This window comes from Oryctolagus cuniculus, chromosome 4 (assembly GCF_051225735.1).
Source record: "Oryctolagus cuniculus isolate XC-2025 breed Fujian yellow rabbit chromosome 4, ASM5122573v1, whole genome shotgun sequence".
Taxonomy (NCBI): domain Eukaryota; kingdom Metazoa; phylum Chordata; class Mammalia; order Lagomorpha; family Leporidae; genus Oryctolagus; species Oryctolagus cuniculus.
Window position 1 is genome coordinate 63852308 of NC_142870.1, and position 12481 is coordinate 63864788.

Genomic DNA, 12481 nt, shown 5'->3' on the forward strand with positions numbered 1-12481 from the left:
TGTGCCTTTCTTCAAATTGGAGGAATTTCCTGCTACTATTTAATTTAATAGGTATTCCAACCCCTTTTTTTTTTCTATATGTTTAGGAATTCCTAAGACTCAGATATTTGGTTGTTTGATGACCATCCATAGATCCTGAACACTAGTTTCTTCTAATTTTTTTTCTTCATTTTTTTCTGACTGTGATACTTCAAAAGATCTGTCTTCTTTTTGTCACAACCTTCTCACTTTTCCCCTTTATGCAAATAAGTTCCTCTTCACTGATTTCCTGTGGCTGCATCTTGGGAATCTATTACATGGCAGTTGTGTCCACTTTCCTATGGTCACTGTTTCTTCTATTTCTCTGTGGTTTATTGGAATTTTTCGTCTCAGTTGTCTGCATGTACACTGAAATTTGTGAGCCCTTTCAAAAGGCTAGGGAATGTTTGGGAAGAGGAAAAGGGAATTGGTCTGTTGGACATTTTCTTTGATCTTTTATATTCAAAATACTTTATCTGGGTTGTTTTATTTCTAGTTCCTATAGATTGAATATGGAATGGCCCATCAGTACTCAGTGTGACAAAATCATTTCATTGGAATAAGTATGGAGTTTATTGTAAAATTATTTTACTTGCACTTAGGCAAGTAACTTGTTTATTATTGGCAATCAATGCTCATTTTACTGCACATGTTTCACAGATCCTTCATTTGTGTGTGTATTTTCAATGATTTTGTTAAGCATTTAACAATAGTAGCTTGGGACTGACATCATGGCTCAGTGGGTTAAGCCACCACTTGTGCCGTTGGTATCCTATATTGGAGTGCAATTCGAGTCCTAGCTACTCCACTTCCAGTCCAGCTTTCACTAATGTGTCTGGGAAAGCAGCAGAAGATGGCCTAAGTATATGAACCTGTGCTACCCATATGGGATACCTGGATGGAGTTCCAGACTCTGGATTTGGCATGGACTAGCAGCCATGGCCTTTGGTGGCCATTTTGAAAGTAAGACAGTGAACAGAAGATAAGTCTATCAGTCTCCCCCAGTTTCCCTGTCACCCTGTCTTTCAAATAAATAAATATTTTTAAAATCATAAATAATTATAAATTTTAAAATGGTAATTTCATTTTAAGTTATCAGAAATGCTTTTTCTTGCATTGAAGCTAATGCTGATTTACTGCTCAACAGATACTGAAAAGATTCTAAAATTGCATTCCTAGTGATATCAGAAACCACTACATTATTTAAATCTAACATCCTTTATGATTTATTCACAGTTTGATATGTATTATATCTCATTGGTAAGCTTTATTATTTCTCTAGTTATTCATTGATCATTTAGGCAGAGAATGTCTAAATCCCACTGAACAAGCATTACCTTTTTGGATTTTACTGGGTGGACTTCCTACTGAGTCTATCAAATCTACTCATTGCAGTGTCATGAAAACTGAACATGGTAGATTTTATTTTGTTCTCAGCTGACCTAGTAATTGCAATAGGGTTCATCAGCCACACCTATTTTCTGTTCTGTGCATGCTGTATATCTGTCACAAGGAGACCAGACAACCTTACTGTTATTTTTTTTTTCATGTTAGCTATTTGTTCAGGTGGCGAGAGGACATGTCATTGTTTCATTCATATTAATTTTAAATATTAAGTATAAGAAAGTCATTTCTTATACCAAAGTAGACCCTTTCCTTTTATATAGCTAAGGAAGATCATCTACCCTCTTCCACTAGAAAATAAAGGCTTCAAGGCAGGCCCTGTGTTTGCCTTTTTTGCTGTTAGCACTTAGAATAATAATTATTGCATAGGTTTGATAATGTTCAATCTATTATTGTTGAATTAAAATAATCTGATATTTGTCCCTTTATTTGGACTAATAAAAGGGCCTGGTACATTGTTGGTACAGAGCACATTTTTGTTACAGAAATAAATGAACCAACCTAGCACCTTTCTGAAAATTGCATGCTAGATTCAATGATGTAGAAACATTAAAAGAAAATTTTTAGAATTACTGGTTTGTTGACAAACATGTTATATTATCTGCCTAGATTTTGATATTTCTTGGTAAGGCAGTATTATAAATTTTTTGATATAAAAGTAAATACTGATTTTTTAAGGGTTTATATATTTATTTGAAAGTTACAGAGAGACAGGGAGACATACACATACATACACACACACACAGAGTGATACTTTCTATCCTCTGGTTTACTCCACAAATGGCTGAAACAGCTAGGGCTGGACCAGGCTAAACCCAGGAGTCAGAAGCTTTGTCTGGGTCTCCCATGTGGGTGCAGATGCTCAAACATTTAGGCCATCCTCCACTGCTTTCTTAGGCACATTAGCAGGCAGCTGGATCTGAAGTGGAGCAGCCAGGACTTGCACCAGCACCCATATGGGATGCCAGCACTGCAGGCTGTGGCCTAACCCACTGTACCACAGCACTGGTCCCAATACTGTTATTTCTCATGCATTTTATTTTGTGTATTGATCTCAATATTTTCAGCTACTTCTAATTTTAAATATTTTTATTTATATAAAGGGAATAAATTTCATGTATTTCCTATACATAGTTTTTAAATTATTTATAGAAGTTGAACAAATTTCATGTATTTTGTATATACAGATTTAAGATCATAGTGGTACCTCCCACCCTATCCTCCCACCCACCCATATTCCTATCCTACCTCCTTTTTCCTTTCTTTTTTTATTTTTTAAGATTTATTTATTTATTTGAAAGACTTACATTGAGAGGGAGAGATGGAAAGAGAGAGATCTTTGATCTGCTGGTTCATTCCCCTAGATGGCCACAATGGCCAGGGCTAGGACAGGCCTAAGATAGGAGCCAAGAGCTTAGTCTCAGTCTCCTAGTTGGGTGGCAGAGGCTCAAACACTTGGGCCACCTTCTGCTGCTTTTCTTAGATTATTAGCATGGCGCTCGATCAGATGTGGAGCAGCAGGGATAACACGAAATTTGCCCTCATCTGGGATGCTTCACCTGCTATGCCAAAATGCTGCCCCCAAAAGGATTTTTTTTAAATCCATGCTAATTTTTAAAATCATAGATGGTCTTACCAAGCAGCTAAAAAATAATACAAAAATTTGATAAGATCCTGTTAAGAACATGTCAAATTCTATCTTAATATAAGCTTTTTCGGGAAATATTTTCTTTTCCTTGTTACATTTACTGTTTTGATAATTTGACAAATAAGGATACATTGACTACTTGAAGGGCAAGAAATGATCATGAGTCAAAGTCCCTTGAGATTACTGAGTTTTCGCAGATATCTATATCACATTCCTTGCCCGGTAAGTACACTGGGAAACTGACAAAAGGACCAGCAACACGCTATCTTCCCCACACTTGCTGCTGAACTGTGTCCATTAAGAGCAAAGGAAATGAGCCAAGGAACTCTTCATAAAGAAAACATGGAGATCTTTCACTGTGGTTACTTAGGTAGACCCCACTAATGTATTTGGCATAAATCGTTGCTTAATTTAAGGAAAAGTTTAAGGTAGCCTTGAAAATAGTCATGAACCAATCAACAAGTACTAAAATGACTTCCAATGAGTAGTGTACCTATTCTCAAAGGGGAAGGTCGTTTGATGGTAGAACACTGCCAGTAGCAGCGTTCTGTGGTGTTTTATTTTTGTTGCCATTGTTGACAATATTTTGTCCTGTTATAGCTCTTCTCTGCCTGAAGCGGTTGAATCTTGTAGGAGGTTCAAACTCTTATTTCTATTAAGAATGCCATAAAGCAGCCTTTTTGCATGAAGTTATACTATAAGGTCAATTCTTGTTGTGTGATCTTAGAAGCTCCTTTATGATGTCAATTTTCCCGGGAGGAGTCTCTTATGAAAGATTGGGAGATACATTTGAAACAGCTTCTATTCTGGAAATCTTTGAAGAACTTCCAGACATATTTAGATAATCGTATCCAGAGGAGTAAAATGGAAAATGTGACATGTCTACAGAAAGTTTCTCTTCCTTTGTTGGTGCTTTTTGTGACCTGTACAATCAGTTTCATTCCATTGAGTGTTGGAGCCTAGCAAAGGGGAAACTGTGAAACTCTTTGCCTCATGATACAGTAAGGATCTGGCTGTGTAGTAGTCATGTAAATCCCAAGGCTGCATGAAGGTAGCAGACTCAGTAAATTCTTGAAAAATTGCCATAGGATACAATTACTGCTTACTGTGGATTTGTCTTGTCTAACTCACATGGATTTCAGTTACTCAGCCTGAGGACTGGCTATTACCTAGGCCACAGTCTCCCCTAAAAAAGACTAAAATTGAGATTATCATCTAAAGCATGGCTGTATAGGCAGTCAAAAAAAAAATCTTCAGGTGGCTGCAGTATATATTAATTAGACTTTATTGGTTGATATTATTTAATTATTATATTTAATCTGTCAATTACAGGAAGAAAATTAAATCTTAAATAAATATACCATTTTTAAGTACCTTCCCCTCTATGATAGCCACTCATTAATTACTGACGTGGAGAGCATACACATGTGGATGACACACAGCAGAATTCAGTCACACAATCTGTTTCTTTCTGCTACTCAAAACTGCTTTTACATTATAATTTGCAATATCTTGGTGAAAATTAATTTTAATATTAACCAAAATAGGAAAGGTCAATATATAGTAAAAAAAATATTTGTCCTACCCATTGCATAATTTTTTTAGAGAAAGACACCGGTACTTGACAAAAGAATTAGAATCAGTAACCATCCTAGTTAATCTTTGCAGTTTGCCTTAATCAAAATACCTTACTTGAAAATATTATTCATATTTATCTATTGTGCAGTATTTATCTAACCTCTCTTTTAAAACAAATTATTCATATATCAGATGTTTTATTAATGTTATATAAAGTGGAGCATATTTCTCATTCTCGAATTATTAAATTAGCCATTTTTCCCATCAGCCTTATTTATGTCTGTGTTGTGTTGTCAGTCTGGGATGATTTTGCACATCAGAGCACATTGGCAATGTCTAAAAGACACTTCGATTGACATGACTGGGAGCTGTTGCTGGCATCTGGTTTGCAGAGGCCAAGGACGCTGCTCACCATTCTATAACACACAGAGCAGCTGCCCCTCCTCCCGATTTATCCATCCCAAAACGCTAATAGTGCCTCCTCATTTGAGAAAATCTGTTGTATATAACTTTACTCTTTAAACTATAGGGGAACAAAATGTGCATTCAGCATTGATGTATATATAAATTTATATAATATATATTTATTTTATATGTATATAGCTTCTCCTTTGCCTTATGAGAAACATGTGAGGTGACTTGATGATAAGAAAGAGTTGTTCCTTGGAGGTTATTCACTTATAGTGAGTTACCAGTTTTTCTCTATACCTTACAAGTTAAAAAAATGGTTTCATTTGTGATTGAGTTCTCGTAACTCTTGTTTGTTTTTAAGGACTGAAATATAAATCCAGGCTTCCAACTAATCAGTTCATTCTTGTACTTATTCCTGGAATACTACTTACCATATTTGTCATTGTTGGATCCAGCATTTTCATCCCAGGTAAGATGTATAGTTTACTGTGAGGGAATGCAGTATTGAGATTAACACATCTAAATAATTAAGTACTGTAGCTTCCCAAAGAGCAGAACAAATGTAGAAAATATTTTACATATTTTTATTTATTAACAGGTGGCTATTCAAGAAAGAAATCTTCTGGACTTTCTTTACTTGTAACTCCTTCAGGGATGTTGATAGTAGCTCAGTGCCGTTTGTTAAGATCAGGTTAGTATATTTTTAGTAGCATGAATTTGCCTGCCTTTTTCATTACTTTTGTTGAAAACATTCTTGTATTTTTTTACAACCCTATAAATATTGATTTGTGAAATATTTTCCATTCCATTATTAGTGATATTTTCCCTGAAAGATTAACTTGAAGATTTTTCTTAGGTCTTGAAAGCAGTCAACTGTTTGTAATAGTCATTTGCATGTGTATAGGTTAAGTATCATTTATGCTAAATGTTTGAGACCGAAGTGTTTCAGAGGTTGTTATTTTTCATATTGTGGGGATATTTGCAGCTGTAATACAAAGTTACAAAATCTGTTTTACTTCAAAATGAGAATGTTTTAGAGCATCATGTATAACACTCAGAATATTTCAGATTTCAGAGCAGTTGAATTTTGAATTTTGAATTTTCAGATTAGAGATGAATTTGATGCCAGCACCCATAATTTTGAATTATGTATGTAATTTCTTAAGGATTGCCTTCATATTTATTTTCAGTTTTTTTAAGATATATGTTAAACACACCCTTTATCTTCATTTGCTAAGTTCTAGAAATAGGATTATAAATGACAAAAGCAGAAACAATTTTTTAGTTACTGGAAAATCTTAAGTTTTTTAAGATTTTATTTATTTGAAATATAGAGCTACAGACAGAGAGAAGGAGAGACAGAAAGGTCTTCTGTCCCCTGGTTCACTCCCCAAATGGCTGCAAAGGCTGGAACTGGGCCAATCTGAAGCCAGGAGCCAGGAGCTTCCTCTGGGTCTCCCATGAGGGTGCAGGGCCCAAGCGCTTGGCCCATCCTCCACTGCTCTTCCAGACCATAGCAGCGAGCTGGATCAGAAGCAGAGCAGCCAGGACCAGAACCAGCACTCATATGGGATGCTGGCACCACAGATGGAGGATTAACCCACCATGCCACAGTGCCAGCACCAATAATGTTGTTTTATAAAAGATATGGCTATCATAACCAGTACCATTTTATCTTCATTTTAAGAATAAATGCAGTAACTAATAGACACCTAAAAAGTAATTTATAGAATAAAATTAACACTTTGAGATGTGATGACTTGGAAGAGCCCTTGTCTTGACTGTTAAGGAAAAGTGTTTTTTTGTTTGTTTCATACTACTTGATGTACTCTTTACTTAGTGTAGGGTTAATCTTATGCATATAAAGTTAATTGAAAATAAATTTTAGTAAAAAATAAGAATGGGAATAGGAGAGGTAGGAGGAAGAAGGGTGGGAGTGTGGATGGGAGGAAGGGCAAGACAGGAAGAATTACTGTGTCCCTTAGTTTGTATATATGAAATGCATGAAGTTTGGATGCCTTAAATAAAAGGTTTCTACATAAAAAAAGAGATAAGTGAAATTATGTCAATGTACTTATGAAATTTATCCTCATTTGTTTTTAAATGGAAAAAGAATTTTAGCCAGATTACTGGACTGAGTCAAAATTTCAGATGTTAGCTCACAAAAATAATGTGTGGTATGTAAAATTAAGATAAATAAATACAAAAGTATACTCAAAAAAGGAGTAAATCTCTAACATTTTTGTTATAATTATTAGAAGGGTCATATTTAGCATTTGATTTTAGAGCCAATCTCTGGCTTGCGGTATGTTGGAAAGTTAGACATTTGTTATAGTATCACAGATCTGGCAGTTGTGATGGTTATGCTCATAAGCTTGCATAGTAATTCTGTCTACCAGAGAAATTTTGTGTGCATGTGGATAATCCATGCATAATAGCTGTTCATATTTTAAACCACACAAGAAGTCTTATTTTAAGATTTTGGGTACAGGCTGACAATGTGACAATAGTAGGTTAAGCTGCTGCCTGCTATGCTTGCATCTCTTATCAGAGTGCTGATTTGAGGCCCAGCTGCTCTGCTTCTGGTCCAACTTCCTGTTAATGTGCCTGGGGAAGCAGTAGAGGATGGCCCAAGTGCTTGGGTCTCTTCCCACTGTTTGAGACCTGGATGGAGTTCCCTGCTCCTGGCTTCAGCCTGGCCCAGACATGGCTGTTGCAGCCATTTGGGGAGTGAGCCATTGGACAAAAGATCTCTCCTCCCCCCTCCCTTCCCCTCCTGGCCCCCCTCCCCTCCCCTCCTCTCCCTTCCTGTCTCCTCTCCTCCCCTCTCTTCCCCTGCCCTCCTCTCTCCTCTCCTCTCCTCCCTTTCCTCTCTTCCCCTCTCACCTCTCTCTCTCTCTCTCTCTCTCTCTGCCTTTCAAATTAATAAATCAAAAAATATTTGATTCCAGACTTCTGAATCTGTTGCTGACACTTGTGAGGAAAGTTTAGATCCATGCAAAAGCATCTAATATCTGACTGTGAACTCTGTAACCAGTCTTTTGTCATAAGATATTTTTCTGTTTGTATACTATTTGTAGAAAATGCAAGTCAGAGTGATTGTTTCTTAACGTGCTTTTGTTCCTTTTCCTTCCCCCAGTTTTGGGAATGACCTCCTTTACCATTGCGATCTTGATCATTCAGTTGCTGGGCTTTGTGCTTGCTGTGGTTGGGTTAGTTCTCTGCATGTCTGGTAAGGGTCACTTCTATAGTCCTGATTTGGATTTCTGTTGAACAGAGCACTTTCCACTTTTAAGTATATAGACTATATGTTTTTAGAGCAGTTTTGGGTTCATTGTACGATATTGGAAAATACAGAGAGTTCCTGCCACTCCCTCCACACATCTCACACAGCCCTAGACTCTCTGAGCATCCCATTACATAGTGGTACATATATTTCAACCCGTGAAATAACATTGACATATCATTATCATCCAAAGGTCATAATTTCCACTAGGACTGTCTGTGGGTATTGTAATTAATGTGTGTGGGTTACATTGCATAATGACATGTATCCACCATTATTGTATAATACAGAATAGTTTCTGCCATAAAAATCCCGTGTGTGTCACCTATTCATCCCCGAGCCCCTGGCCACTCTGGTCTTTTTACTGCATCAGAAAATTTTGCATTTTCTGAAATGTCTTTTGATTAGAGTCACACAGTATATAGCTTTTTCTAATTGCCTTGTTTCAGTAGGAAATACATATATATTCTCTATTATCTTTTCATGGCTTGGTAGTTCATTATCTTTTTTTAAAAACTTTTATTTAATGAATATAAATTTCCAAAGTACGATTTATGCATTACAATGGCTTCCCCCCCATAACGACCCTCCCACCCGCAACCCTCCCCTTTCCCACTCCCTCTCCCCTTCCATTCACATCAAGATTCATTTTCGATTCTCTTTATATACAGAAGATCAGTTTAGCATACATTAAGTAAAGATTTCAACAGTTTGCTCCCACACAGAAACATAAAGTGAAAAATACTGTTTGAGTACTAGTTATAGCATTAAATCTCAATGTAGAGCACACTAAGGACAAAGATCCTACATGAGGAGTAAGTGCACAGTAACTCCTGTTGTTGACTTAACAAATTGACACTCTTATTTATGGCCTCAGTAATCACCCTAGGCTCTTGTCATGAGCTGCCAAGGCTATGGAGGCCTTTTGAGTTCACTGACTCTGATCATATTTAGACAAGGCCATGGTCCACAACATCAAAACAAACAACCCACTTAAGAGATGGGCCAAGGACCTCAATAGACATTTTTCAAAAGAGGAATTCCAAATGGCCAACAGACACATGAAAAAATGTTCAAGATCACTAGCAATCAGGGAAATGCAAATCAAAACCACAATGAGGTTCCACCTCACCCCAGTTAGAATGGCTCACATTCAGAAATCTACCAACAATAGATGCTGGAGAGGATGTGGGGAAAAAGGGACACCAACCCACTGTTGGTGGGAATGCAAATTGGTTAAGCCACTATGGAAGTCAGTCTGGAGATTCCTCAGAAACCTGAATATAACCCTACCATTCAACCCAGCCATCCCAGTCCTTGGAATTTACCCAAAGGAAATGAAATTGGCAAACAAACAAGCTGTCTGCACATTAATGTTTATTGCAGCTCAATTCACATTAGCTAAGACCTGGAACCAACCCAAATGCCCATCAACATTAGACTGGATAAAGAAATTATGGGACATGTACTCTATAGAATACTATACAGCAGTCAAAAACAACGAAACCCGGTCATTTGCAACAAGATGGAGGAATTTGGAAAACATTATGCTGAGTAAATTAAGCCAGTCCCAAAGGGACAAATACCCTATGTTCTCCCTGATCAGCGACAACTAACTGAGCACCAAAGGGGAAACTTGTTGAAATGAAATGGACACTGTGAGAAACAGTGACTTGATCAGCTCTTGTCCTGATGGTTGATGTACAATGTAATACTTTATCCATTTTAGTATTTTTTTTTGTTCTAGTACCATTGGTTGAACTCTGTAATTAACACACAATTGTTCTTAGGTGTTTAAATTTTAACTGAAAAGTGATCCCTGTTAGGAATTTGGAAAACATTACACTGAGTGAAATAAGCCAATCCCAAAGGGACAAATACCACTTGTTCTCCTTGATAGGTGACAACTAACTGAGCACCAAAAAGGAAACCTGTTAAAGTGAAATGAACACTATGAGAAACAGTGACTTGATCAGCCCGCACCCTGACTGTTGATGAGCAACTTGATATGTTATCCCTCTTAGTATTTTTTTTGTTTGTTCTACTTGATACTTTTGGTTGAATACTGTAATCAATACACAATTCTTCTTAAGTGCTGAAACTTAACTGAAAAGTGATCGCTGTTAAATGTAAGAGTGGGAATAAGAGAGGGAAGAGATGTGCAATTCAGGAGATGCTCAAGCTGACTTGCCCCAAATGGTGGAGTTAGAAACATACCAGGGGATTCAAATTCAATCCCATCAAGGTGGCATGTACCAATGCCATCTCACTAGTCCCAGTGATCAATTTCTGTTCACAATTGATCATAATGATAGGACAAGAACCAAAGGGATCACATAAACAAGAATAGTGTCTGCAAATACTAGCTGATAGAATCAAAAAGGGAGAGAATGATCCAACATGGGAAGTGAGATACACAGCAGACCCATAGAATGGCAGATGTCCTAAACAGCACTCTGGCCTCAGAATCAGCCCTTAAGGCATGCGGATCTGGCTGAAATGCCCATGAGACTATTTCAGGCATGGAAAGCCAAGACACTCTGGGGGGAAAAAAAAAAAAAACCTAAATGAAAGATCTCCGTGAGTGAGATCCCAGTGGAAAGAATGGGTCATCAAAGAAGGAGGTAGTTCATTATCTTTAGAACTGAAAGTTGTTTATGTATTCCCTAATAAAAAACATCTTGCTGGCTTTCAATTTTTATGACTGTGAATAAAGCTACTATTAATACCAAAGGGCATGTTTTTATGTAAATACCGTTTTTGAGTACTTGATAAATCCCAAGGATTTATCCAAGTATTGGATGTTAAATTATATGTATTATATATGTATTAAAAGTGTATTAACAATTAACATATAATACATATATGTATTAAAATTGGCAGAATAAATATAATCACTAGAAACAATAAAGCTAATTCCAAACTGAAAAAATTGAACTTAAATAGACAAGCCTGTCCTGACGGTTGATGTACAATTTAATACTTTATCCCTTTTAGTATTTTTTTTTGTTCTAGTTAATACTATTGGTTGAACTCTGTAATTAACACATATTTATTCTTAGGTGTTGAAATTTAACTGAAGAGTGATCCCTGTTAAATATAAGAGTGAGAATAAGAGAGGGAGGAGATGTACAATTTGGGACATGCTCAATCGGGCTTTCCCCAAATGGTGGAGTTAGAAATGTGCCAGGGGATTCCAATACAATTCCATCAAGGTGGCATGTACCAATGCCATCTCACTAGTCGCAGTGATCAATTTCAGTTAACAATTGATCACACTGTTAAGGCCTAAGAGCCAAAGGGATCACACAAACAAAACTAGTGTCTGCTAATACTAACTGATAGAATAAAAAAGGGAGAGAATGATCCAACATGGAAGTGGGATACACAGCAGACTCATAGAATAGCAGATGTCCTAACCAGCACTCTGGCCTCAGAATCAGCCCTTAAGGCATTCAGATCTGGCTGAAGAGCCCATGAGAGTATTTTAGGCATGGAAAGCCAAGACACCCTGGCAAAACAAACAAACAAACAAACAAACGAAAAAAAAATCCTAAGTGAAAGATCTCTACAAATGAGATCCCAGTGGAAAGAACAGGTCATCAAAGAAGGAGGTACCTTTCTCTGAAGGGAGGAGAGAACTTCCACTTTGACTATGACTTTGTCTAAATAAGATCGAAGTCAGCAAACTCAAAAGGCTTCCATAGCCTTGGCAACTCATGACTAGAGCCTAGGGAGATTTCTGATGCCATAAACAAGAGTGTCAAATTGTTAAGTCAACAACAGGAGAACAGGAGTCACTGTGTACTCCTCATGTGGGATCTGTCGGTAGTGTGTTGTCCAATGTGAATTAATGCTATAACTAGTTCTCAAACAGTACTTTACACTTTATGTTCTGTGTGGGTGCAAACTGATGAGAATTGAAAATGAATTTTGATGTCAATGGAATGGGAGAAGGAGCGGGAGATGGGAGGGGTGTGTGTGGGAGAGAAGTTATGCGGGGGGGGAAACCATTGTAATCCATAAACTGTACTTTGGAAAATTATATTTACTAAATAAAAGTTTTTTTAAAAAAATGTAGTACAAACCTAAATAAAAAATGAAAATCTGCCAATTTTAATATATCATATATGTAT

At 36.8% G+C, this 12481-nt stretch overlaps 1 protein-coding gene across 14 annotated transcripts in view; it reads left to right on the forward strand.

The window, feature by feature from the left end:
- LOC103350560 (leukocyte surface antigen CD47) overlaps positions 1 to 12481 on the forward strand; it is a 166636-nt gene that overhangs the window by 44464 nt on the left and 109691 nt on the right. For all 14 annotated transcript variants that reach the window (XR_011387854.2, XR_016232420.1, XM_008266989.5 and 11 more), the window contains 3 exons: positions 5421 to 5528; positions 5658 to 5750; positions 8199 to 8291. Coding sequence is in view for 12 of the 14 variants with exons in the window: in XM_008266989.5 (XP_008265211.2) it covers positions 5421 to 5528; positions 5658 to 5750; positions 8199 to 8291 (294 nt within the window). In the remaining 2 variants the exon portion in view is untranslated. The remainder of the gene's footprint in view (positions 1 to 5420; positions 5529 to 5657; positions 5751 to 8198; positions 8292 to 12481) is intronic.